This window comes from Giraffa tippelskirchi, chromosome 5 (genome assembly GCF_054371585.1).
Source record: "Giraffa tippelskirchi isolate mGirTip1 chromosome 5, T2T-mGirTip1v1.2.pri, whole genome shotgun sequence".
In the NCBI taxonomy this organism is placed as follows: domain Eukaryota; kingdom Metazoa; phylum Chordata; class Mammalia; order Artiodactyla; family Giraffidae; genus Giraffa; species Giraffa tippelskirchi.
Window position 1 is genome coordinate 106,387,117 of NC_137279.1, and position 26,537 is coordinate 106,413,653.

At 46.3% G+C, this 26,537-nt stretch overlaps 1 protein-coding gene across 5 annotated transcripts in view; it reads right to left on the bottom strand.

Annotated features, from left to right (window-relative positions):
- Window positions 1–3,832: 3,832 nt before the first annotated feature.
- Window positions 3,833–26,537, bottom strand: part of ATP1A1 (ATPase Na+/K+ transporting subunit alpha 1) — a 31,592-nt gene continuing 8,887 nt past the window's right edge. Inside the window, exons 2-23 of one of the 5 annotated variants that reach the window (XR_014053630.1) lie at window positions 24,482–24,586; window positions 23,835–23,894; window positions 21,594–21,797; window positions 20,842–20,955; window positions 20,336–20,470; window positions 20,107–20,224; window positions 19,381–19,649; window positions 18,650–18,848; window positions 18,281–18,390; window positions 16,243–16,377; window positions 15,388–15,580; window positions 13,009–13,184; window positions 11,880–12,016; window positions 10,507–10,657; window positions 9,735–9,903; window positions 9,466–9,620; window positions 8,938–9,086; window positions 7,672–7,850; window positions 7,424–7,554; window positions 6,833–6,934; window positions 4,615–4,706; window positions 3,833–4,197 (exon numbers count right to left, since the gene is read on the bottom strand). Coding sequence is in view for 4 of the 5 variants with exons in the window: in XM_081490275.1 (XP_081346401.1) it covers window positions 4,169–4,197; window positions 4,615–4,706; window positions 6,833–6,934; window positions 7,424–7,554; window positions 7,672–7,817; window positions 8,963–9,086; window positions 9,466–9,620; window positions 9,735–9,903; window positions 10,507–10,657; window positions 11,880–12,016; window positions 13,009–13,184; window positions 15,388–15,580; window positions 16,243–16,377; window positions 18,281–18,390; window positions 18,650–18,848; window positions 19,381–19,649; window positions 20,107–20,224; window positions 20,336–20,470; window positions 20,842–20,955; window positions 21,594–21,797; window positions 23,835–23,894; window positions 24,482–24,586 (3,054 nt within the window). In the remaining variant the exon portion in view is untranslated. Of the gene's footprint in view, window positions 4,198–4,614; window positions 4,707–6,832; window positions 6,935–7,423; window positions 7,555–7,671; window positions 7,851–8,937; window positions 9,087–9,465; window positions 9,621–9,734; window positions 9,904–10,506; window positions 10,658–11,879; window positions 12,017–13,008; window positions 13,185–15,387; window positions 15,581–16,242; window positions 16,378–18,280; window positions 18,391–18,649; window positions 18,849–19,380; window positions 19,695–20,066; window positions 20,225–20,335; window positions 20,471–20,841; window positions 20,956–21,593; window positions 21,798–23,834; window positions 23,895–24,481; window positions 24,587–26,537 lie in introns of all 5 variants that reach the window. The other 4 variants (XM_081490275.1, XM_081490276.1, XM_081490279.1 and 1 more) reach the window with 4 other exon arrangements.

Here is a 26,537-nt window from a genome sequence, read left to right on the forward strand (position 1 = left end):
AGGCCCTAACTCATAGATTTCTGGCAAGCCTGGGCATGGATTTCCTTTGGGAACTGTCAGTTCTGATCCGAAAACAGACCCAAGATGAGGGTGAAATGTTAAAAATATGGCTGTTTGGGGCAGCAGGAAAAACATCTGGTAACAAGCACGTGTTCAAAAAGCACTGATTGTGTCAGATGTTAAGGAGGGTGTGGCCTGGTTCACTGCTCTAGGGAACTCTAGCTCCCTGGTGAGGGAATAAACCAATAAACAGACGTCTGGGGGCTACAGCAAGATGTGCACGAGGGAGGGGCCGCTGAACCTTTCCTTTCCGAGGGAGCAAAGGCCTGAAAGGCACCTGGAAAGGTGAGTTGATTAGCCAGGAGGACGCAGGTTGATCCAAGGTTACATTGGAAGGAGGATGCCAAGGGGAACTGCAGACTGACAGAAGCGGTGTAGAGCCCATTCGGACTGCCCAGGAATTTGGATGGCTGAGCAGAGATGGGTTTATGTGCTGAGGTCAAGGGTGAAGACAGGCCTGGTGAGAGGCAGCCAAGTGGAGCTTGGAAGATGGTGTAGAGCAATAGTTCTCAGATTTTGACATGCATCAGAATCACCTGTAAGGCTTATAAAACAGACTGCTGTTCTCTTCCCTCTCTCTCCCCACCAGTTTCTGATTCAATAGTTTGAATTAGAATGCACTTTTCTAATAAGCTCCCAGGTGATGCTGGTCTATAGATGCCCCTTTTTGAGAGCCACTGAATTAGAGGAAGGCAGAAAGTGGAGACCAGCTAGGACATCCAGATGTGACAGCAGAGAAGAGGATTTACAGCACCAGCCACTGTGCTAATCTCTTTATGTGTAATCTCACATAATCCTTTTAACAACTCTGAAACACCACCCTTATTCTAGACTAAATGAAGCGCAAAGAGACTAAATTCCATGCCTGTGGTGAGTGAGTGACAGGACCAGTGTCCAGGCTGTAGAGACACAAAGCCCCTGCTCTCAGGCACAGCACGGGAACCAGCAGTGGGTGGTGACTGGTGGGGTGGCAGGGCCACAGCAAGATCAAGGAGAGAAGCCTCAGGTGACTTCCAGGGTTCTGCAGTGGCCACAGGGTGACATGTCTTTGCCCAGAGCACGTTCATTGTGAGGGACCGCACTCAGATTCAGGTTTGTCACTGGGGTTTAGACTCCACAGTGTGCTGTGCTCTTTCTGAACAGACGTCCAGGAGACAAATGGATTTATGGGTCTGGGGCTCAGGCTTCCCTGGTGGCTCAGATGGTAAAGAATCGGCCTATGATGTGGAATACCTGAGTATGACCCCTGGGTCGGGAAGATCCCCCGGAGAAGGAAATGGCAACCTCCAGTATTCTTGCCTGGAGGATTCCACAGACAGAGGAGCCTGGCAGGCTACAGTCCATGGGATCGCAAAGAGTCAGACACGACTGAGCGACTAACACACACAGGAATATAGGTGGAAAAGGGGATGGGGACCTCCCCGAGGAAACTAGCAACAGAGGGGCAGGTGGAGATGAGGGCAGAAAGGTAAGGAGAGGGCAGAGGTGATGTCAGAAAGACAAGGCGGTTGGTTTCAGGAGGCGTGTGGTGGCGTCATAGATGCTGCAGAGGCCAAGGAAGTACCCAGTGGATTTGACACTCAAGAGGTCAGTGGCAGCCTCAACCACAATTCTGGTGGACCAGAGTTAATGGGAGGCAGTGGAAGGAAGCAGGGGGGGATGACGGCAGATGAGCCAGTATAGGGAAGAAGTGATGGGTACTCTCCTTAGAAGCCTGTCCATGAAAGGAAGATGAGAGCTAAAGAGATAAGGAACCAGTGAATGACACCAAAAAATGACTGGCAAGAGCTCAGATATTGATGTGGCCAAAAGGGCATGTGGTCAGAAGTGTCAAGAGGGCATCACAGAGGGTGGTCAAGAGGGCATTACCCCAGGGATGTTTGGGAGGCATTGCAGGGGAGCGTGGCTGGGGGTCAGGAGGGCTCAGCTGCAGATTTGTAGGGGTAGACAGTAGCTGACGTCAGTGTTCAGGAGCTGTTTCTGTTGTTCTGGAGCAAATCGTAGCTTTTACTGACAGGGCTAGAGTTAGTGGGAGAGTGTGGGGTAGGATGAGGCCTGGGCTGCCTATAGGAGGCTTGGAAAGATCTGGCCCTTTAGGAGGCCTGGCTTTGATGCCAGCTTTGCCCACCCCAGTATCTGAGGTCTCTAGATCAATGTTTGGCTATAAAACTTTTTATGCAAGGGACTGTCAAACAGAGCAAGGGCAGAGATATTCTGGTGGAAAGAGGGCAGGAGGTTCTGGCCAGCCCTTGTGTTGCTCTGCCCCTGCCTCCCCATGTTCCTGGAAGTCCAGGCCTGCATAGAGCACAAGGAGCCCTGGCCAGAAAGCTCTCCGCGGTCACCTCCAAGTCTACAGTCTCAGGCTGCTTCAGATGCCTGTAAGTCAGAGAATACCCATGACCTTCGTCAGGGTATACTCATGACCTTCATCAGGGTTATGTTCACTGGTCAGCTGTCCAAGGGTGCCAGGAAACAGATGTATGGGGATTAGAGACAGCAAGCCTCTGGAAGTCTCTGCCGGTCTAAGCATGTGGGCAGCCTCATTCCTGCCCTCAGAGCTGTAGATTCTCAGGGAGGACACGGTGATCACTCGTCTGCCAGCCCTGAGCCTGAGATCTGTTAGTTCTTAGCTTTATCCTAAGTTTCCTTATGTTGGGCTTAACAAGTGCCTCTTAACAATGATTGCTCACAGGTATAGAGATGATCCTAGAGAAAGAAGGGAAGAACTGATGTGTTGGACTAGGAAGGCACAGATCACCCTGCCCTCCCAGTTCCCCAGTGGGAGAGGTTGGGGATGATGCCCGGTTGGTACATGCGAGTCACTTATTCCCCTCCCATCTGCATAGCTTGGAAGTGAGTAGCACAAGAGGCAGGAGCAATGAATCAAGCTTTTCAGAGAAAAACCACAAACTTGAACCCAAACTATCATCACCTAGCAGATAATGATCACTGGTGCCAGAGGTAAGGGCTCTGCCGTTATTGTGTCTGCTTGAAGCAAGGAGGGCCTTGAAGTACAACTAGTAAACAGCACTCAGGATGGATTATTGAGTGATGGGACTTGAAGGGGACTTTTACACTAACTTTATGAAAGCAGAAGGTATACTTGAACTTAACCCTGCAGTAAACAAATCTTTCCACCTTTTTTAAGTATCTTCTGGCACAGAACCACTCTCTGAAATGGAGCTATTCGATGCTAAATTAGGAACGAGTTATGTGGCAGGGAAGCACTTGGTGATGTGCACATGTATTTCGATCAGCTGTGCAGAGGTAGCTTCCTACTTCTTAGATCTTGGTACAGAGACACTTGAGGCTGGAGTGGTCCTGTTGATTGGAGACCACAGCTGCGGCTGCGCCCAGGATGGGAGGGAGGGGGGCCTTCTCTGAGGGTCTGAAAATCTTTCTCCTGACAGGTATGTTCATCAAGAAACAGATGTGGAGGCAGCAGTAGGGGGTTTCAGCCATACCCCCTGCAGTAGCCCATGGGGAAACCCAATTCGGGTGAGCTTGTCTCCTCAGACTACAAAAGCATGGGCAGGAAGTTTCCCTCAACCTGTGGTTCTTAAACTTGAATGTGAATCAGCATCACCTGGAGACTTATTAAACAGATTGCTGGTTAGCTTCTTGTTCCATGGCCGTGGCTTCGCTGTGCTAACAAGTCTCCAGGTGATGTTGATGAGGCTGCCAGCCAGGGACGCATTCACTGGGAAGCACCGCTCCAGGCCAATCTTGCATGGACATCTGGACCACAAAACTGATGAGGGCGTGAGGTGGATTCCATTATAATAGCCATCTTTATTTGTAAAAATCCAGATATAAAATGTATTCTTTCAGTCTTTCCGAGTTTTCCATTTTACAAAAACAAAAAGGCACATAAAAACCTTCCCCACGGTCGTTTCCACAGACGGATGTTTCTCGGGCAGCCCTCCCCCCACCCCCACCCCCCCCATAGAGCTACATGCTTCATTCCGGGACGTCTCGCTTCCCCACATGCTTCGGTGCTTTCCTACCAGGGTGGAATTCCAAATTCCAAGACTGAAGTACACAAAGAGGGGGTGGGTGGTGGGTGCAGAGTTTGTGGCATGATGCTCCACGGCGTGCAGGAGGGGGTCTAGTAGTAGGTCTCCTTCTCCACCCAACCTGCGAGCAGCAGAGAGAGAGACAGCGAGTGACTGTGAGCCTCAGGGGAACAAAGTCTACAGGGAGTGGAGGGAGTGAGGGGTGTTTACCCAAATTCAGTGTGGGACCCTCCCAATTTAATACGGGGCCCTCAACTGTATGTGTTTTTAAGAGTAATGTTTTAATTGGAAAGATAGTTTAGACTTCTGACCAAGTTTCTACCACATCCTATGCAGGCTGTATTTGGTCAATTCTGAAACCTCAGTTGAGATCTCCATTCTGAGGATGGGCTGTGACTGGAGTTAGTTAGCGTCCTGTGGACTTAGCCAATCAGGCTGATTGTGGAGGAGCCCAGACACTTCGAAAGAAAACAGAGCAAAAGCCAGAACTCGGCACCCCTCCCCAGCCCCAATCCTAACTAAAAATGTCTGTACTTACCGCCAGGGCGTCGCCTGATGATGAGCTTTCGGACTTCGTCATACACGAAGATGAGAAGAGAGTAGGGGAAGGCACAGAACCACCACGTAGGTCTGGAAGTAGAATCGGGTGACAATTTACATGTGGACACCACTCAAAGGAAGGAAGAAACTGCACATCTACAAAGGGACAGTGAGACAAATCAGCCCCAAAGGAAAAGCCAAGCACAGTCCTGGGTAACTGCTGAGCATTCACACAGAACTCATGATAAAAACACCGCGCTTCTGCGTGCTCAGAGCCTAGAGGTACAGAAGAAAGCAGACTGCCATCTTCAGCTGGGTTTCCATGAGACCGGTTGGTACTGTAGGTTAGCTTAGATTTTTTTTGTTGACAATTCCAGAGCCAACAGGATATTTCCTTTCTTCCTTTTCTAAAGTATTTAAGAAACTCAAGTACATTTGTCCCATTGACCTGGCATTTGAAGATAAAAGAACTGCCAGTGTGGGTCATGACTGGTTTAATCATCCCCTGAATCTGGTCTCTTGACAGTCGAGTTTAGGAGTCAGGAGTGTGTTGAGTCCCAGACCTGGGGAGTAAGCAGCTGAGTCCAGCAGAGATCTGAGGCCTTTGGGGACCCAGGGGCTGCTGCCACAGTCCCCAGCCTGGAGACAGGCACCCTGGGCAGCCTCTAGGGGCGGTTGACACTTTGACTCCCAACTTCCCAGGGCAACCACAGAAGGAAGGCTGTCCCAGGGCAGAGCTCTGGCATCTCCCCCTCTTCCTGTCTGGTGTGTCCTCCACAGCTGCTAAACGATGACTTCGCTTGGCTTGGGGACCTTTGTTAACTAAGCCACCTTCCACATTGGGTAGAACCCACTGGGAACAAGTTCTCTCTTAAGTCACAGCAAAGATGCTCAGAGGCATCCGTTTGTTGTGAGATTTTTCATTTTGGCCTTTTTAGAGAGCTCTGATCCTTTTAGCTTCCTCTTAAACAATAGCCCAAGATGATAGAATTCAGCTTGGGCAAGGCTTGCCCCTGTCGTGTGCAAACTCTGTGCAGGGGGCTGGGAATACAAAGCTAAAAAAAGACACTGTGGTCCTTGCTTTGAAGATTATAATCTATGGGGTGCACAAGTGACAACAATGGCAAAGGAGAGGTGCAGCTGCATGGGCCCAGGGAGCCGAGAGCACAAGGGGACAAGCCCCAAGGGAAGCAACCTGAAAGAATGATCAGGGCTGATGGAGTGGGAAGGGAACAGCCTCCCAAATATGAAGGCAGAGGAGGAATGCTCAATTCACCCAAAGTAAGCCTGGATGGGTACAAGGCTAGGAAGACTGTCTGGCACAGTAATGAGACCCTGGATGCCAGTCTACCCTTACACCACCGACAGGAAGACAGGGAAACCAACAAGGTCTGGTTACTTCTGGGATGAGAACAGGGAGAAGTGGTGAGGGCAACAGGCTACTTGAGACAGAGTCCAGATGGGTTTGAACAAGGATGGGGAGACTGATGTTTAGATCAAAAGTCCCACTTGCTGTGGCTTAGCATATTCTAATGAGGCTGCAGCTGCCTAACCTGAACCAGTTGGCAGATACCACAAACACACTCAGTCCTTCAAAACACTCTTGGGAGTTTGTGGCAAATTCTGTATGTGAAAATTCCATCTATCAAAGGTGTTGTCATTCACCATGTTCAAGGCCAGTCAGGTTCTGACCAAAGAGAAGTGGTTGGCTTCCTCTGAATCTCTACCTATGCACGATCTCCTGACACTCCCAGTACTCGACTATGCACGATCTCCTGACACTCCCAGTACTCGACTATAAAGACCTCAGATTTGTGGCTCCACCATCCTCCTTTGAGAGCAGAGGAATCCGAGTCCCCAGAGATGAGGGGCTTGCAATGTGATGCACATCACTCACTGGGAGAACAAATCAAGATTTGGATTTGTGACCCCAAACTTCACAGCTGAGGATGCCCCTAGCTGGCCTCAACACCAACTGGGCTGTGGCGCTCAGCTCAGTTGGCTGGTGAGCAAGCCCAAGGCCCAGAGCCTGGGTGGCCCTAGTAATGCCAATTCTGGTTTGCATCACTGAGTCAGCCTTTGTTTCCCAGTCCAGAGGAATTCTTGTACCTATCACCTAACAGCTCTGAAAAGAACAGCTACTAACATGTGCCATGGGAGGAACAAGCCATGCTGGTTATTTCCAACTTTTTGGACCTAAGAGAGGAGGGACTTACTTGAGGGGATACATCCTCAGGGCAACACCCATTCCAGGGCAGTAGGAAAGGAAAGCAGCAAGGGCTGTCTCTTCGAAGAGGCCAAATATTAAGATCTTGTTCCTAAAAACAAGGAGGGGAGAGAGGTAAAAAAATTGCAAATAAAAGTCTATCTTCTAACACTGTTTTTTAATTTTTTTTTCAATGTGGACCATTTTTAAAGCCTTTATTGAATTTGTTACAATATGGCTTCTGCTTCATGTTTTGGTCTTTTTTGCCCATAAGGCATGTAGCTCCCTGACCAGGGTTTGAACCCACATCCCCTGAACTGGAAGGCGAAATCTTAATCACTGGAGTGCCAGGGGAATCCCTACTATGTTTTACATGGCAGGTTGATGTCTTCATAGGTCTTTATGTATTTGTACTCAGGAACCTGAGGTCAGATGAAAAAACCTAGAAAATGACATTTTGCTTCATGAATTAGCTCCCCAAACAAGATTCTAGAACTTCTGTCCAATGTGTCAGGTGCTGGGCTTTTTACTTAGCACAGGGTTTAAACATCCATCACCAGACCTGTCTTTGAGTTGAGACCCCTGACTGTGGCCTACTCACTTCATCCCCTGCTGGAAGACGGAATTCCTCCTGGTCTTGCAGATGACCAAGTCAGCCCACTGCACCACCACGATACTGACAAAGAAGGCTGTGTGGCAGGTGAACTCCACGATCTTCCTCTGTTCATAGGTCTGGAATGTACAAGGGAGACAATGATCTCGGCCCACGTGTCCAGAGGCCGTGAGGCCCTGTCGTCTGGTGCTAGTGGAGCTCTGTCTGGCACTGGTAGGCAGGGAGCCCTCACTCACCCACTGCTGCCCATAGCTGTCCTCCACGTCATTGATCCAACGGTCATCCCAGGTCACTCGGATGCCCAGCAGGTGATTTGGGAGGAAGCCGTTCTCAGCCATGATCACAAAATAAGTGAAGAAGCCTCCCAGGGCCTGGATCATACCTGAGAAGTTGAAAAGAACTTGAATGCCAGGGCCTGGTACAAGGCATCTGAGGACACACTCCTCGCCCACACCTGTTCCGCTTTGAGTCACTTTTTAGAGCTTAAAAGGGACCTGGCCCTTGCTCTTAAAACACCCACCTCTATTCCTTGGTCATCTGCTTCTATCAGGACATGACCCTTAGGGGTAAAAATCCACATCCCCATTTTTTAATTCCTGAAAAAAAATTACAACTCCTGTCCCATCTCTCAAAATTTTTACACGTGGCCTTTTTGCCATCCACTGTGGCAACCATGAATGTGGCACTTTCTAACCTGATCCTCCACTTCCCCCACTTCCAGGATCCTTCTCTCTGGGATCCAATCCAACTATACTGCCCTCAACTCTTTGGGGTGGGATTTCATCCTATACTCTGGACCATTTTCCTACTTCAAAATTAGGCCTTTCTAGCCATCAGCCAATTACTTTGTTGTCAGAAATGGTTAAATCAATCTTTGCCATATTTCCATAACGTACTTGATTTGTCTCATTTTTATCCAAGTGTTCACAGTGATGTAATTAGTCTAGAAGAATAAGTTGCTGCTGGTGGCTTTACCAAGTTCTGCTAAAAGCAGAGTGTTTAGGATAAAAGGGCATTTGCACTGTCCACCATCTAGACCACCTGTTAGCTGGTCCTGCTCCACGAGTGGAACAGAAATCAAGCACTGAGGGTGGGGAGAGTGGGGGTGCAGAGTTGCCATGTGATGGTGACCAGTCAGCCAAACCTCCAAACTCCACTGGGTGCAGAGTTAAGAGTTTGCTGAGTCCAATCAGTGGTAGTACTTTATTTCCCCAGAAAAGCTGCCTTTGAGTTAATACTGCAACTCTTAGGAGCAGTGCCTGGCATTCAAAAGGCTCCATGAGCCGGGGAGTTTCTCTGTTCTAATGCAGATGAACTCAGTTGCAACTGCCCGGTCTAAAGAACTAAGGTTTCTGGGAAGATGGCAAAAGATGTCTTCTCACATGGAAGGGAATCTAAAAAAAATCCCCAGCCTTACCCTAGATCCTGGCTCATCTTAGATTTGGAAGTGACCCAACGTCTAAAGCCTCAGAAACCCTGTCTGAGGCAGACACCACCCCTACAGATACTTGAAATCTGCCAGCTCACCAATCTGTCCGTAGGCCATGCTGATCAGCCGCTCATTCACAAGTTTGTCTGTCTGGGGGTTTCTGGGCTGTCTCTTCATGATGTCGCTCTCAGCCTGCTCATAAGCCAGGGAGATGGCAGGGACCTGGGAGGAGGGGCGAGAGGGGATTTTAAGTCATCAGAAACCAGCAAGTTCATGTTGTGACCCTTTTGTTTGTTCTCAAATTCTTGCTCTCCTTAAAAAAAAATGTTTTTCATAACGAGATATTACAAGTCCCCCTTCTTTTTTAAAAAAGGGCAAAATGATACAAAAGGGAAGATTTCTATCTGATAAATAGGTATTGACAGCTGTCCTGAAGTATGATTAACACTGAATCTTTGGTGCTGAGGCTGCCACACACAGGCCCAGAAATTCTCGGTAGTGACATTTCCAAATGCTGGCCACGGGGACCCAGAGAGCACAGCGGTGAGTGCTAATGCTCCACCTTAGCACTGTGATGTGTGGAGGTGTGCCAGTCACTCACCATGTCCGTTCCCAAGTCGATGCAGAGGATGGTGACGGTCCCCAGAGGGAGTGGAATGTTTGCAATAATAAATATCAGGAAGGGGGTAATCTCAGGAATGTTACTGGTGAGGGTATAAGCAATGGATTTCTTCAAGTTATCAAATATCAGACGACCTGTGAAAGCAAGATTGTTTTTAATGCAGAGCTTAATGAAAAGGACCGGAAATCACACGCAGAAATGGATATTGCTCAGCAGCATCTGGACCAGGTTTCATGCAGCACTCTCACCTTCCTCTACTCCAGTCACAATTGAGGCAAAGTTGTCATCTAGGAGAATCATGTCAGCAGCTTGCTTAGACACGTCTGAGCCCGCAATCCCCATGGCAACCCCAATGTCTGCCTTCTTCAAAGCTGGGGAGTCATTGACACCGTCTCCAGTTACAGCCACGATGGCACCCTGCCAGGAAAAGGAGGGATGTGGGTTAGGAATTGCGTGGTTGGGCATAAGTGAGGTGCAGCCTCTATTCGCCTCTCGTTACAGACACTGCTCCTTTCCCATTGAGACTATCTACACTTGGAACCATCTCAGCCAGGAATGTACACAGCTATTACCAAGCAACAGAATCCAGGAGACACCCCCACCTTGTTCACAAGGTCTACTTGAAGTCGTGACTCGGGTGTGTGTCACTAAGGAAAGCTCCGTTCCTTTATGCACCATCACCCCCAGGTCTCTCCCAGGTATGGGATGAACCTCCTGGGCATTCACATCTCCAGGGTGGACATCAGGACCCTGCACTGTGCTTCTGGTGCTGAGTGCTGAAGCTCTGACTCTGGGCCACAGCGAAGACCAATACAGTACAGTATGTGTCCTGGCTAAACCACGATCCAGTCACCATCCTCTCTACGCCTGGAGCTTCTTACTGGCCCATGTATACTGAGACAGAGAGGAGCTAGCTGGCTCAGGTTTCCAGCACTGTTGCCTTGTTTTTTGTTTTTACTGGAACTGCAATCACTGAGGTCAGCAGCGCCTGAGAGAGCCCGGCCCCAGCTGTGTGCCGACCTGTCTCTGGCAGCCTTCCACAATGATGAGCTTCTGCTGCGGAGAGGTCCTGGCGAACACAATCTCCGTGTGGTATTTCAAAATGTCATCCAGCTGCTCGGAAGTCATGTCCTTCAGATCACTTCCATGCACCACACAGGCCCTGGCATCCCTATGATCAGGACCAAAAAAAAAAAAACCAAGGTCACCTGTCTGTCCCTTCTTCACCAAGAACAAAAGTTCTCTCACTATCCAGTGTTGTGTTGGTCGCTCAGTCATATCCGACTCTCTGCAACCCCATGGGCTGTAGCCCACCAGGCTCCTCTGTCCATGGGATTTTCCAGGCAAGAATATTGGAGTGGGTTGCCATTTCCTCCTCCAGGGGATCTTCCTGACCTGGGGATCGAACCCAGGTCTCTGGCACTGCAGGTGGATTCTTTACCGTCTGAGCCACCAGGGAAGCGTAACACCATGAAGCCAGGGGGAACTGTCCCATTAAGTAAAAGGTATTACCTGTGCAGTGTTTTACAGGTTACAAAGCATACTCATGTATATTATCTCATGCAAGATTCACGACCACCACGAGGCAGACCTGTCTCTCACCTTCCTTACCCCATGTTTACAGGATGCATTGAAACAACGTAACTAAGTTTTAGACAGTGGCAGAGCTGATGAAAGAGCAAACCCAAAGTAGGGTTCGGTGGGGGTAGCCCTAAGCCTTAACAAAACATTAAAAGCAAAACTAATTTGTCTCAAGTTATCTGTTTCACTTTATTGCCAAAATTCTCCTTTCTGGCCTGAGTCAAAGTGCCTTGCCCATTTTGTTAGTGTAGACCTGAAAATGACAAGGTGCTAGGTGCTGGACAGTAGAGAAGGGGTTAATAGCAGGAACTCAGAAGCCTGACTGCTGAGTGTACTGTGTGACTCGGCCTCAGCTTCCCTGCTCTGCAAGGTGGGAGCACTACCTACCTCTGTGGGTTTCTGTAGCAAATGCTTAGAACAGTAAGCACCATCTAAGTGTTGCTTACAATGATTGCTCTTATTGAAAACCCTCCCTGGGGTGTTCAGGGCTGGTGCACTGGGATGACCCTGAGGGATGGGATGGGGAGGGAGGTGGGAGGGAGAGTCAGGGGAACACATGTACACCCATGGCTGATTCATGTGAATGTATGGCAAAAATCACTACACTATTGTAAATTAATTAGCCTCCAATTAAAAAAAAAAAAAAAGAAAGAAAGAAAACCCTCCCTGGGAACAAGGCTGCTTTCTGCCACTGAAGGGGTCTCCCTACCCAGAGTAACCCTAGAAGGAAACCATGTAGAACCAAGCTGAAGATGCCCAACTACCAGCATCTGCACATTCAAGGCAACCGTGCTCTGACCTTCCCGCCTTACCTGGGGTTCACCTGGCTCACTGGGATGTTGAGGCGGGCAGCAATGTCTTCTACAGTCTCATTACCTTCTGAGATGATGCCCACACCTTTGGCAATGGCTTTGGCAGTGATGGGATGGTCTCCAGTGACCATGATAACCTTTGGCAAAAAAGAGGACAATCTGCTGAATGCAGCTGCCAAGCAAATGACCTTGAGAAGTCTTACAAGTGGGCAAGAATAAATATCAAGGATGACTCAGCTTGCAATATCAAAGGGAAAGAAACGCAAATAGAAAACTGATAAACACGAGCTAGCCCAAAACACAAACATGAGTTCACAGAAGACAGCAAGCAAAACCCAGATTTTATCTTGGCACACAATCACACAGGATAAACAGTTATATTTTTCTTTTTACACTATCAAACAAAGATACTCAAATTTACTAAACCCAACAACAACAAAAAAGGATGAAAATCTCATGCTGGTGCGTTATAGGGACCACACATTGCTGGTCAGCATCCTGAAACTGGCCCAGTTTGGAGGGAAAGCAGTAAGTAACAAGAATTCAAATCAATTACAGTTCTTTTTGACCCTAGGATTACATTAAGAATACAATCAAAGTTGTAGGAGAAGAGCTTTTACAAAGCTTTCAGAGCAGTATTACTCATGAGAACGAGAAATTGGAAATAAGCCAAACAGCCGGTAACGAGGCAGACTGTACAAACCACACTGTATCAGCGCACCTGAACGCTTTGCAACTTCAGACAGACAGAGGAGTACAGCAAACATTCCCTTCAAAACCAACTAACTGAAAACACAGGGCAGGCCATTCACTGCATGATGAGTATTCATTTAGAATAAGGCAAATATCTCAAAAGTTAAAACCTAACCAAGTCTTCAGCGCTTTTTAATTTGCTTAGTTACATTTCTCTTAAAGGTTTTTTTTTTTTTAACTTTTCGATCCCTCATCTGCAGCTTACACCAACATTTTAATACCATTTGGCTTTCTCTGGTGCTAACTAAAAAGCTTTGGAGGTGAGAAATCGTTACTCCAGGTGAGAGACACCAGCGATCACGTGGACCCTGAGAGGCACTAAGTAGGGTGCCCAGAGCTGCTAAGAGGTGATGCCAAGGTGGGGTGGGGGCAGTACCTTGATTCCAGCACTTCGGCATTTGCCCACAGCATCTGGGACAGCAGCCCGTGGCGGGTCAATCATGGAGATGAGCCCCACGAAGCAGAGATTATCAACAGGGAAGTTCACATCGTCGGTGTCAAACTGGAAGCCTTCAGGAAACTGCTCATCTGGCAGCAGCAAGTGGCAGAAACCTGCAGGAGGGCAGGGAGTCTGTGAGGACTTCCAGTGACAGAGGCAGCTGCAGGACACCAGCTTGCTGTGCAGCAGTTTGTTAGTTTGGAAAGCTTTTTTAAAAATTCTACTTTTATAACCAAATGAGTTTCACTGAACATTTATGAATAATACAGAGTCCTTGGAAACCACCCAACAGACAGAATCCATCACCAAGCCTCAGAGGACGAGGCTCTGCTTAATGTGGAGAAATGGGGGTCTGAGCACCACGGTTTCAGTTCCAAATAGGGAAAGGTGTACGTCAAGGCTATATATTGTCACCCTGCTTATTTAACTTATATGCCGAGTACATCATGAGAAATGCTGGGCTGGATGAAGCACAAGCTGGAATCAAGATTGCCGGGAGAAATATTAATAACCTCAGATACAAAGATGGCACCACCCTTATGGCAGAAAGCAAAGAGGAATTAAAGAGCCTCTTGATGAGTGTGAAAAAGGAAAGTGAAAAAGCTGGCTTAAAACTCAACATTCAAAAACTAAGATCATGGCATCCGGTCCCATCACTTCATGACAAATAGATGGGGAAACAATGGAAACAGTGACAGACTTTATTTTCTTGGGCGCCAAAATCACTCCAGATGGTGACTGAAGCCATGAAATTAAAAGACCCTTGCTCCTTAGAAGAAAAGCTATGACAAACCTAGACAGCATATTAAAAAGCAGAGACATTACTTTACTGACAAAGGTCCGTATAGTCAAAGCTATGATTTTTCCATCATGCATGGATTTGAGAGTTGGACTATAAAAAAGGCTGAGTGCCAAAGAATTGATGCTTTTGAACTGTGGTGTTGGAGAAGACTCTTGCGAGTCCCCTGGACAGCAAGGAGATCAAACCAGTCAATCCTAAAAAAAAATCAGTCCTGAATATTCATTGGACGAACTGATGCTGAAGCTGAAGCTCCAATCCATGGCACCTGATGCAAAGAACTGACTCACTGGAAAAGACTCTGATGCTGGGAAAGACTGAAGGCAGGAGGAGAAGGGGTAGACAGAGGATGAGATGGTTGGATGGTATGACCGACTCAATGGACAGGAGTTTGAGCAAGCTCCAGGAGTTGGTGATGGGCAGGGAAGCCTGGAGTCCTGCAGTCCATGGGGTCACAGAGTCAGACATGACTGAGCAACTGAACAGAAATGAACTGAGACCTGCCCCCTCAGTTACTTGGACCTGGCACATCATGTGATTACTTGTCTCTCCTCTCCTCTCTGGAGAAAAAACCAAGGCCATGGCTCTGCTCACTGTTCATCTAACCAAAATATATACTGCTGAGCAGCTGTGTGGGCCTTGGAGCCAAGCTTCTTTGAGGATAAATGCAGATTAGACACACTCTGCCCAAGGGGTTCATCATCTAGTATTATTGTTGTTAATACAAGAATCGTGATACTTAAGACATTTTTTTCGATGTTGTGTGGAGGTTACAATGTCCTTTAAAGTGGTATCAGGTGCTTTGTGGATTCATAGGAGAGACTGCTTCTACTATGGGGTGGTGGAGGTGCAGAAACAGAAAAAAAAAAACCAAAACACTTAAGAATGACCTTTCAGTTGAATAGAGACCTGAGACACCTCAAGTTAGACTAAAGAGCAGGTAAGAACAAGAGCATGGGACCAGGTAATCAGTTCTAAGTTACCCAACTAAGGAGAACAGAGGAATTACACCATAATAATGTAATTCATTTTTTATCTGTACAAAAGATGACAAATGCCACTTTCCCTATGACACAGTGGGTGAAGGTGCTTCTTGTCCACAGTGGCTGACACAGTACAGGTGGCATCCAAGGTTCCAAGTTCACCATTCACCTCATCTGTGAGCTGGTGACACAAGTGCCCAGGTAAATTCACAGCCATTCTGTGGCAGCCGGGAAGCAGCTTTATACTAGATGCCCCAGGAATGAATGAATTTTCATCTCATGAAGTTTACAGATCATGGACATACCAACAAAAGCCAGACAACAACTCTTTTCCCCTTCTTTTCTGAGCAAATAGAACTGACCAGCCTGAGACCAAAGGTCTAAGAGTCAGAGGCAAACCGGCAGGATTTTGTTGCCCAGTGTCTTCAGCGCTTATTGTTTTCAAAACAAAGGGAGGCAAATAAAGGGAAGTTAACCAGAAGCAGAGGTTAACGCGGTAATAACTTGCAATTGTTTCCCGGACTATCAGCGTACCCAGCACACGCTCTCCGAGGCCACCCAGCTCCAGGTAGGCATTCTGAAAGGCGTCCTTCAGCTCCTCGTCCAGGGGCTGCTCCTTGCCATGGATGAGGATGGAGCTGCAGCGGTCCAGGATCCTTTCCGGGGCACCTTTCATCACCAGTAGGTGCTGGGGCTCACCTGCATTGGCGTTCTTGTGGATGGATAACTGTGAAGAATGGTAAGGATGCAAACATTAGACAGCTGGGCCTGACAGTCCAGGGAGGGAGATTTTTTTTTTGGCTGCAACATGTGGCTTGTGGGATCTCAGTTCCCTGACTAGGGACTGAACCCAGGCCCTTGGCAGTGAAAGCACATCCGAACCAGTGGAGCACTAGGCAAGTCCCTAGTAATTGTTTTGAAAGATAGAAGATCCCCTATTTCTGAATTTAGTGTCTCACACCCTATAGCACACTTTGAATGCTACAGAGGAAACGAGCGTGGCAAGGTGCTCATGAATCCCTGACACATGTTCATGTACACAATTTTCCCAAAGAAAATTCAGCACAGGGACTGGCAGACTCATGTGTACCTGCAGCCCTGCCCGGCCCTCTCCCCCATCCCCACACCCACTCCAACCCACAAAGGAGAACTCAAAAGGGCCTGGACAACACGTTAGAAACAAGAGGCTCCATTTAACCTAATAAATAAATTAGAATTTTCTACACGGACACAGAGTAAGATGTCAAATTCAAGCACTCATAATAGAGTGTGACTAATTCGTTTTTAGAAGCATTTAAACCTGAAAAATTCCAAAAGGGTGAATGGATCTTTCCAACCTATGTCCTTCCTTCCTGTGCCCCCAGACAATGACACCCCAGATCCTCAGACCTGGTACTTGTTGGTGGAATTGAACGGGATCTCGACGATCTTGGCGTATCTCTCTCTCATCTCCTTCACGGAACCGCAGCACAGCTCAATGCACTTCAGGAGCGCAGACTCTGATGCATCACCTGCCACAGCCCGCTGTGAACAGATGTCGCCATTAGTCACCCTGAAAGTGCTTCACCAAGACACCAGTGAAACCCAGGAGAAAGCTTGGACTGTCTTCCCATCTGTCAGGAGGAGAGGGGAGGTGGGCGAGGAAGGGCACCATTCTGGGGTATGACCACCCATCACAGTCCTTTACTCTCAAATTCCAAACTCCTCCTGGCCGCCTGCCCTCCTCACCTTACCCAAACTGGTGCAAGGTGAAACTGACCCTTGGGAGAGGCAAGACACACTCTTCCAACCCACTCCAGCCTTTTTTTTTTTTTTTACCTTCCCTGGGCCTGCTGGGAAGTCTCAAAGACAGTATTATTCCCAACCACCTATTTCTAGTTATGAATCAGAAAATATGGAGTGAGAATGTAAATAGTTACTGTCCCCTTCACTGCCCTGCAATTTAAGAAGAAAATGCCCTGGGTTCTCAGGATGGAGGGCAAATGGTCTGTGTCAAGGACTAAGCAGGACTTTACATTCTGAACATAATTCAATTGTGCAGGATTATCTGGGCCTGAATGATGCAAACTGAAAGTTATTATTAGTTCCAACACTAATGTCATCAGCTACCATTTTAGTTAAAGCCCACACTTCAGTTAACACACATTTTGTGTGCTATATACTGTGACACATTTTGACATACTTTAAAAAACATTTTCGGCTGTACCCAACTTTCACACAGAAGAATATTTTACAACTTTGGCACACCAGACCACAAGTGCAGATGGGCAAATTAATGCTCCCTTATAAACATAGGAGTTCTGTTTAATAAGGATGTGGCCAGGTTTCATAAGCAGCAGGAAGTAAGTGGGAATTAAGTACGATCACTTTAATAAAGGACAATTATCAAAGCAGAATAGGGCTGTAGGCCTCTCTTTTTTTGGATAATGTCATTAACATAACATGGCCCCAGACCCCTGAAATAACTTAGAAATAACATCTCATGCTACCTTTCTGGAGCTTTAAAATGAGAAAAGGTTGGATACTTGTGAGTCCCTGTGCTCAAAGCCTAGAAAATTTCCACTTTGACGTAAGGAAAATGATGAAGCAGACATCTCAAGCTTTATCCCAAGATGAACAATATCCCCAAATCAACATCAATTCAACGCCAAGAATCTCCTTTAGAGAATAAAGGAGCCCCATCCTCACAATAGAAGTCATCTCAGTTCCATCTGAGCCATATTCTCTTCGACAACAGTTTCTACCCAGATCCACCAGAGGCAGCTTCAGGGGGAGTGAGCCACCCCAAGGGCTCCACGCAGCTCCTCTCGGCCTCAAGGACCTTGTATAGCTCATGACCATTCTGGGACCAAGTCTTTACTGGGTCACACAGTAATATCTTAGTCATTGCAAATTTCATGTGAATTCCAGGAGGCTGAGCTTAGCTTATTTTTGTATCATTAGTAAGTGAGCTAAGAACAAATAAGATAAGAGAAATAGCTGAGCTATTTTAAGAAAATAAATGGCTTAAGGGATTGACTGGAATCTGCTGTATCCTAATATGCAAATACGATTATAAAGTCACAAAAGTAGTCCTCACTGTCCACTAGGTGAGGTGATTAGGATATAAACTCAAGAGGAGTCAAGCTAGATTTTACTAGTTAGGTGGATTGCCTGCCCCCCTCCCACTTTAGTCAGTTTTTCCCATATATTCCCCCTTTACTGATCTTTATTGACCACAGGGTACTGTAAGTACTTGGGGATCTACAAGCAATACAACTCAGGTTACACACAGCAAAGAGTTACACACCATTCCAAGTGTCTTACAATAAACAACGACTTACAACCCCCAGAGGTCACGTGTTTTTTAAAGAGACCACTCAGGCGGTGGTTCCTGTGTGGCATGTGCACAACCTGAAGGCAATCTTAACAGAGCTGCTGAGCATACCTTCAGGATAGGCAGGTTATCCTGGTTAGCCTGAAACACGGCCCTGTTACAAAGACCTGCAATTCTGGACAGAGCGAGCCAGGTGGCTGAAGTCTTGTCAAATGAAACACCTGGTGGAGGCAAAAAGAGACAAGAAAAATGTGCTTAGCTTTGTACTGAAGTCCCATTAAGACGTGAAATGACACATCTCCTTTCTCCATAAACCAGTCAGGTTTCAGGCATTTTTCCAACCATGCTTGAACTGACATGCAAAAAAACAAAACAAAACAAAACCCCCAAACCAGAAACATCGAAAACCCATGATGCTCTACCAAACAATAAACTGCAAGCGGGGGAGGAGGCTGAGCTGTGGGGGCAGGCTGGCCTTACCGCTCTGATTCTCTGTCGTGTCCGCCTCATGGATTTGGTTGTCGAACCACATGTGCGCCACTGTCATCCGGTTCTGGGTCAGAGTTCCAGTTTTGTCTGAGCAGATGGTGGACGTGGATCCCAAGGTCTCCACAGCCTCCAGGTTCTTCACTAAGCAGTTCTTCCTGGCCATGCGCTTGGCAGTCAGGGTCAGGCACACCTAAAGCATTGGGAACATATTATTAATACTTCAAATGGCCAGGCAGCCGTTCTACAGGAACTCTGGCTACCCCCTTCCCCATAGAAGTCTTTCTTAAAACTAAATCTCTCTAACCTTCCTCTGAAGTTGGAAGAAATAATAACAGCCATGTGTACATGGGGCTCCCTCCACCCCCTCCAAAAAGGCTATTAAGCAAAGTGAAAATAGTCAGGATTTACCATATTCTGTTTTTCCCACTCAGCCCTAAGTTCTTCTCCTTTCTGGGCTACACTGTTCTGGATCATGTGATAATTCAAGGGGGAAAAAAAAATGTATGCTTCTGGGTTACTATCTTCCACATAAAAATGTGCTGAGCTCTTCTCACTGTCTAACCCTATCCAGGTGGCTCTGAAGAAAACCCACATATAAACTCATGCAAGAAAAAAAAAAAAAAACACCACGTCATCAGCCCCCGAGAAGAGGATAGTGGATGAGCCTCACGCTGAGGCAGGCCTTCAGAGTGGGCAAGCATCACCTTCCCCAAGCCTCTTACCGTGACGGTGGCCAGCAAACCCTCTGGGACATTGGCTACAATGATGCCGATGAGGAAGATGACGGCCTCCAACCAGGTATACTCAAGGATCAGAGAAAGGATGAAGAAAGACACGCCCAGGAACACAGCCACACCCGTGATGATGTGGATAAAATGTTCAATTTCCGCAGCGATGGGAGTCTGGCCCCCTTCCAGCCCAGAAGCCAGAGTCGCAATTCTGCCCATCACGGTTCGATCCCCAGTGTACACGACAATGCCACGTGCAGTGCCTTAAAAAAGAGTACGGGAAATTGTACTCGATTTTATCAGTGAAGCTGCAGAATTTGCACAACTACACAGCAGGGTTGAAAAAAAGAGAAGAAACACCCATAATTTTAAGGGCCACATCCTTGGTGGTATATGCTGTTTGTTTTAAACTGTATGGACTCTGGCAAAGGGATTTCATTCTGTTAGCAGGACCACAGCTCCAAACCTTACTTGAGCTTAGCGTTGCAAACACAAGAGCTACATGTGGGGCAGAGGGAACAGGGAAAACAGCCATGAGGTTTACTGGGTCTTCCTGCCAGCACGTCAACTGCTTTTGCCGTGTTTGACTGAGGTGGTCAGAAATGGGACCCATAAAACAAAGAGAAATTGTGGCCGTGGGGTTATTTCTTTTTGGTGGCTGTCATTAAAGCCCAAGATACATGCCAGGCCATGCTGAAGAGTGCTTCAAAATGGTCCTACCTTCAACACAGTTGGTTGAAAAAAAGGCAATGTTCCGTGTCTCCAGGGGATTTTCATTGGTGAAATCCGGAGATCTGGTCTGCGGTTCTGATTCTCCCGTGAGTGAGGAGTTATCCACCTGCCCGTGAGAAAAATCAAACGTGTCACATGAGCAACATGAGCCTCATCTGGGGCTGCGGGACCACTCCACTACCTCTGCCCCAAGCACGGAGGCTCTGTTTAAACCTACCTTGCAGCCATTCGCAGAAATGATTCTCAGATCAGCAGGAATTCGATCTCCTCCTTTCACTTCCACCAGATCTCCGACGACAACCTCTTCCGCATTTATGCTCATTTTTTCACCATTTCGAATCACGAGTGCTTGCTTTTGGAAGGGGAGAAGTTTACACCATTGCATCAGGTAAAAATGGATACCACCAGGAAGGTAGTGTCAAAATTACAAAACCATCTGTAATCGTAACTATCTGCATTACAACCAAGATTTAGCTTTTTATTTATACAAGTTAATGAACGCTTGCTCAGGTTACCTAGGAGGCAGTCTTCATGCTGCCACTGTGTGGTACGCTCAGAGGGTTTCTGGGGTATAAGAAAAACAGATCTGGTCTTGGGTGGGGGGAGGTGTCCCTCTCTCTCTGGTGGAGCCACGGAATACTCGGAAGGCCTTAACCTCACATCGGTTCACACTCTTGGCGCTGTAGAGTTACCAGATGGGGAAGGACAAAAAGCAGCAGATACCTGAGGAACCATGTTTTTGAAGGACTCCATGATCTTTGAGCTTTTAGCTTCTTGATAGTAGGAGAAACACCCGGTTATGATGACGACAGCGGACAGCACCACACCAAGATACAGCTGGGACAGAACAAGCAAGTTAGCACGGCACAGCTCTTAGTCAAGAAGTGGGGACAGTCAGTTAATTTTTGACTGAATAAAAAACACTTGAAAAAAAAGAGAGAGAGATCAAGGTTTCAGAAATACAAAACTCATGCCTTCATGCTTCTTCCTAGAGACAGTGTCCAAGAAAGTCAGAAATGGAGTCACACTGATAATTGGTCACTAGCTTGGGGAAGTGTTCTAGACAAATCAGTTTCTCCTGCTTTGTTAAAGATATTTTCGAAACAACTTGTGGCTTGAAGAATGGCAACCAAACATTTCTGGATGTGTGTAATGTTCCAATGTTAAAAACTATGCCCTGCCACTAAGTGGCAACAGGACCTGCCTAGGTCCTGAGCAGAGCTATCCATTCATGGCAGCAAGCAGTGCACAGGGCAGATGCCCAGCTCGGAAGAACATCTAAACACAGAGCAGCCGACAGAGAGAGAACCTGAAGTGAAGAGGGAAGACCTATGGGCCCTGAAGGCAATCGATGCTGATGTTACTTTTCCCAGAGTTTAAAACCATCAAGTAACCAGTAGCGACTGAAAAGAAATAGATGGCAGAGGGTACTTTACGCATACCTAACAATCCACACTAGGAACTATGGTACTCACATTATCATTTTGAGGTTCCTCTTCTGTAGCAGCTTGGATGCCATAGGCCAAGAAGCAAAGAACTGCTCCAATCCACAGTAACATTGAGAACCCCCCAAACAGCTGTCGACAGAACTTGACCCATTCGGGGGTTGTGGGAGGGGGCGTGAGGGCGTTGGGTCCATCTCTGGCTAGGATCTCGGCAGCTCGAGCAGTTGTTAAGCCCTGAGAAACAGAGGAATATAAGTAAGACCAACTGCTCCAGGGCTCACAAGCTAATACAGCTACCTGACAGTTGAGAAGGAAGCAGGGAGAAACTAAATGTCCCAGGCCAACGCAGAAGCTAGAAAATCCTGATGATTGCCCTATGGTTCAGGCAAACAAGAGCCCAAGGGTCCTGAGGAACCTACACCACTCAGACTGAAATTCTTTTAAAACTGATCCATGGACAGTTTGGAATCTGGTATGCTCTCTTCTGAGTTTTACAGAAGAAATTCATGCCAAACTGCATTTACCAAAAAGATATCCACCTTAACTAACTGATTCAGTTTTGCAAATTAAAGAGCTTAAGAGTTTCCTGTGCATTAAATCTGTCAAGGAAGTGGAAAAAGAAAAAAACACTATTAATATCAAAGGAGGAAAAAAATCTGTCAGAATCCATCCTGTTACTGGGTTAACTGCCAAGTTTCAGTATAGAACTTTATTCCTTGGATGGCAATTAAAACACCTGTCTGGTGGGGAAGGGGTCACACTTGTGCAATATCTGAGCTAATAACCCCATATGACACCCATCAGTTGAGAAGTATTCACTGGGGAAGTTCTCTAGCAGTCCAGTGATTAAGACGTGGGCTTTCACTGCCAAGGGCCCGGGTTTGATCCCTGGTTAGGGAACTAAGGTCCTATGAGCCACATGGGGTGGCCAAAAAATTAATAAATAAAATCTTATAAAAAAAGAAAGTATTCGCTGGAAAAAAAGCCCACTGTACTGAGGCCCTGTTGTTTCCTATGGGTCTTAAAACCAAGATGCACTGGCAGCAGACAAGAGGCACACGGCTCCCACCATGAGGGGAAAATGTGGTTACTTTCATAAAAGACATAAAACATGTTTGCCTGAAGTGTGTGTGTGTGTGTGTGTGTGTGTGTGTGTGTGTGTGTGTGTGTATGTGTGTACACATATATATATATTTTGTTCTCAAGTTATCTTTAATAACAGAATTAACGAGGGAATATGGGGAAAGGGACAAGAACACCTAAGGGGTACTCGTGGACTTATTTCAGGACCTTTCTCTGCCTCAAGTTGACGACACGATCCCTGGACAGAATGACCACCACCGACACCAGCCATCGGAGCTGTCTCTGCATATCGGGCACTGAATCCAGTTACTTCCAGTTAACTTTAATTCTCACCACAACCTTTACCTAGCCCTTTTATTAACCCCATTTTACAAAACAACAGCCCCACAGCATTTGAGTAAGTGACCCAGGTTGCAGAGAGCACACGTCGCAGGAACCTAGTGTAGACTTCAGTGAGATAACCCACGTGAGGCGCTCGGAGAACTGCCTGCTGGGCCTCAGCGCCAGGCCTCCTCTCAGAGGCTTGTTGGTAATGTACTGAAACAACAGCTCCATCGTAGCTGGCACTCAAGTCAGTCCTCGGACTTATTAGTGACTGTCAGAAAATAACAAACTCCCCCCGGCCCGATTGTTTACTTTTACATTGTTTGCAGCAAAGTTAATATCAAAATCCACTAGATAACAAGGATATACAGTACATATTTTATTGAAGTTTCTTTGAACTGTGTTAAAAAAGTTCCTAATAAAATGATAGAATAAACCAAGGTTCTGACCTACTACCATGAGCTAGCTGATACAAATACAAAAATGTGAATTGTTCAAGAGTCAGCTAGTTGAAATCTTCAACTCAATTTAACACTGTCGAAGAAAAAAACTGAACATCTGTGACCACAGGTCAGGTGATGAGCAAGACCTTGGATCTATTCGGTTTCAAATCCAGGAGCTCCTACTTGTTGGTTGTCACTTGCTACAAGATGGGGAAAATAATGACTGTTTTCAAAAAGTTTCAGGGGAAACAAAATAGTAAAACAGCATATAAGAGCCCAAGCTCTGTGCATGTCACATAGCAGACATGATATGGATGGTGGCTATCAATTCTGGAGTCTCCAAGGTTAGGGCTGTGCTACCAGGGGAAAATGTGATGGGGAAGATCAGAATTCTATGCAACAAACAAAAATCAGAACATACTCGGTTCAAGTCTGTTCCATATTTGCGATGAAGTTCATCAAGGCTAAGTTTGTGATCATCCTAAGGGAAAACAAAAGGAAAAGAATTACACATTTTATCACTAAAAAAAGAATTAAAAAACCATCAGCGTCATCCCTCACTATCATTAGGCTCAGAACACAAGTTAGTATATATACTCTCACCATTGCTAATGGCTTGGTGACCACACAGCTCCTACTGAGTGGTCTTCACTAGAGAATGGCTCAAGCTGTATGATGGGGGCCTTCACAGCCTGACCAGGCAGATTCTAGACAGGTTGCATCCGTGGGGGCTTCCACCGCCTGAAGAGGTTGGAAGTTCCCTACATTCAGTATGATTCAGAAATACAGAAGCAAAGGCCCAGGATATCAACTGCTCCTCTGTGGACCTTTGGTTAAGGCAGAGTGTTGAATAACTTGTCCAACCCACTGACAGCTTGTACAATGAAAATTTTCCATACCAACCTCTACGACTCAGTAACATCTGTAGGACTGCTATAATCTCTTTACTTTGAAAATGAAGCAAATCTGATTGAAGAATGGCTGGGGGGAGGGGCACTACACACTCAAAGGATGTAAGATACAATTCATATTTAAGAACAGAAAGCACCCTTCCTGCTGGTAACTTACCATAGAAACTTCTTTCTTCAGCTCGTCCATATCCCTCTCTTTCTTGGCCTTCTTTTTGTCGCCATGCTCTGAAACGGCTGCCGGTTCATATTTATCACGTCCAACCTATAGAGGAACGAGGGAAAGGTGTATTGTGAATTAGGAACAGCATCTCAAAATTCAAGGTTGTGGAGAAAGGATTTTCAGCAGTTTTAGAAGCGAGCATCTTGAAAAGTCATAGGGCTAATATCCATGGAAATATATGTGCTGATGATGCATACTCAACAGTCCAGTATTATCCAGAATACTGCCATCTCTAGCTCAAGACAGGCCATCCGCTCAAGACAGGGCACTAAGACCAGTGGGAAGGTCTTGTCAGGACTCAGAATGGCCCTACCAGTTGCTTCCATCTGGGGTGGGGGGCAGGGGAGAGGGTTGTGTTGTCAACATTTCCATACCGTGGCCCTTCATCTTCCCACTGAAAGACAAAACTATCTTCACATCACTAACTTAGAGTATAATACACTATACTTATGCACTTGTACTCTGAATCAGACATCAAATCTTGGGCTCCACCACTTAACGGCCGTTGTGTCCTTGGGCAAATCACTGATTCTGAAATTGCACTATTCTCTTCCTTAGCATGGAGATAATGGTGCCCATTCCCTTAGATGTTTGAGAGGACTAAATGATATACACCTAAATGCTAATGACTTTATTATCATGTTTAATTCTCATCTTTGCAAAGAAGTCATTACATACCAACTTTAAATATAATACCTCTAGGGCTTGCCTAAGAGTACTAACTTTTTTACCTTATTTAAAACAAGAAGTCAGCCCAAGAGTCCTTCAAATTCTTTAAGTGAAAAACAAAAAAGGGAGTCGCCACCCCAATCTGCAGCCTGAGAATAAAGCCCCCAAATGAAAAGTCCCTGGAAATGTTTTGACAGAGGCAGGATATAGGAGAAGCATGTGCATTATCACACAATTCACAGGATCCACCTACGCCTCTTGAAAACTGGGACAATTTTTAGAGAAATCGTTGATTCCATAGTTTAAATTTAGATTGTTCCACTCCCCCACCTCCTGTTGAAAATGCTTGCGCTCAGCTACACAAAGCCAGAACCTAGTGCTCCTAAGGGCGGTCCCCAGAGCAGAAGAGACCCCTCACTCCAGAGGCCCCAAGCCCACACACTGCTTGCAACCACCGCCATCTCCTAAGAAAGGCAAAGAAAGGAGATCTTAGCAATTTTCTTACAATGGGTGCTCTGTGGTGCAATTTCTATTCATTCATGGCTCTCCCTCATTCATTTCTAATTTTCAGGAGTATACCAGCTACTAAAGCAGTAAGTAGAAGCACTGTCTAGATTAAAATTATACTGTGTTGAAAATAAGAAAATCAAAACATATAGATATAGTGGATATGGTTGTAAATAAATACAATAATCACTTGCATTTGAAAATACCTTAAGACTCTAAAGAGATCGTAACTTCAAATTTGTGCTGCCAAGACATAAGAACATGTACAGTATTCATATTGTTCAACTTGTGTGGTTACATTTACAGTGTTCCCTGCAGATTAATTTTTTCAGAGTGTCCTTTAGCTTCTGTATCTTATCTGTTAAGAATGAAGCAGAGCTAAAGATAGTCAACATTCTCGACATTCTCTCCACTATGGAGCAACCACACTGGTGAGAGCCTCTCTGGTAGAGCCCTGGTGCCCGAGTTAAAATGGAAAATCATCACACACACTGGAAGCAAACAGACAACACAAACCGCAAAAAAAAGGGCCGCCCCCTCCACCCTCCTCACCACGGACCACTGGATTTCCTTCATATATTTCATGAAGAAGCACAACACTGAAACTTTATATTAAACACATTGACTAGGGAGCTCTCAAAGACTCACGTGGCCAGTTTGTATTGATTTTTAAAATCCAGTCCACAAATTCTCTAAGCAAAGTTGAGTATCATTAAAAGATATTTAATTTAGATATATGAAAATCACAGTTAAAATCCCTCTGCCTCACCATCTGTAGGCTTTATTTTCTGGCTTTCAACATTTTGCACTCTGAAAG